This window comes from Corapipo altera, unplaced genomic scaffold (genome assembly GCF_003945725.1).
Source record: "Corapipo altera isolate COAL_440 unplaced genomic scaffold, ASM394572v1 61474, whole genome shotgun sequence".
Classification (NCBI taxonomy): Eukaryota; Metazoa; Chordata; class Aves; order Passeriformes; family Pipridae; genus Corapipo; species Corapipo altera.
Genome location: NW_020886111.1, coordinates 1 through 549, shown reverse-complemented (window position 1 = coordinate 549; position 549 = coordinate 1). Strand labels below are relative to the sequence as shown.

The following is a 549-nucleotide window of genomic DNA, read 5'->3' as shown; positions in this document are numbered from 1 at the left end:
CTGGCCAGCCGGGAATGGGAACTGGGATCGTGTGTCTGCACTGGTTTGGCCGCACAAGGCCGGGGGAAGTTCGAGCTCCCTGAGCTCAGGAGGGGGAATCGGGACTGGAGGGAGGAGTGGGGACCCCAAAGCCCCTCACCCAGGACCCCAAAGCCCATCACTGGGACCCCAAAGCCCATCACTGGGATCCCAAAGCTCGTCACCGGGATCCCAAAGCCCATCACCGGGATCCCAAAGCCCATCATCGGGACCCCAAAGCCCATCACTGGGATCCCAAAGCCCATCACCGGGATCCCAAAGCCCATCAGCTGCCGCCCTTTCCCAGCAGGGGCACTGCAGGGGGAGGGAAGGGAGGGAAGGGCGGAGCCGGGCCGGGCTCACTCCTAGGGCAGGATCTCGGAGGTGGCATCGCCGCCGGGGAAGCGAATGTCGTGGGCCAGGCAGGGCCCGTTGGGCTCCTTGCCAAAATCCACCAGGAAGTTCTTGTTGACGGCCAGGCCTCCCTTCTCCGTGTCCACGTCGATCTGCAGCATCACGGAGCCCTCCCTG

The 549-nt window shown here is 65.0% G+C and overlaps 1 protein-coding gene across 1 annotated transcript in view; it reads right to left on the bottom strand.

Moving 5' to 3' along the window:
- The window catches only part of LOC113941017 (methanethiol oxidase-like), a gene marked incomplete at its 3' end in the record, with an annotated part of 6,945 nt that extends 6,703 nt beyond the window's left edge, over positions 1-242 (bottom strand). The window contains exon 1 of the mRNA XM_027632177.1: positions 140-242. Coding sequence (XP_027487978.1) covers positions 140-242 — 103 coding nt within the window. The remainder of the gene's footprint in view (positions 1-139) is intronic.
- Between the last annotated feature and the right edge of the window lie 307 nt (positions 243-549).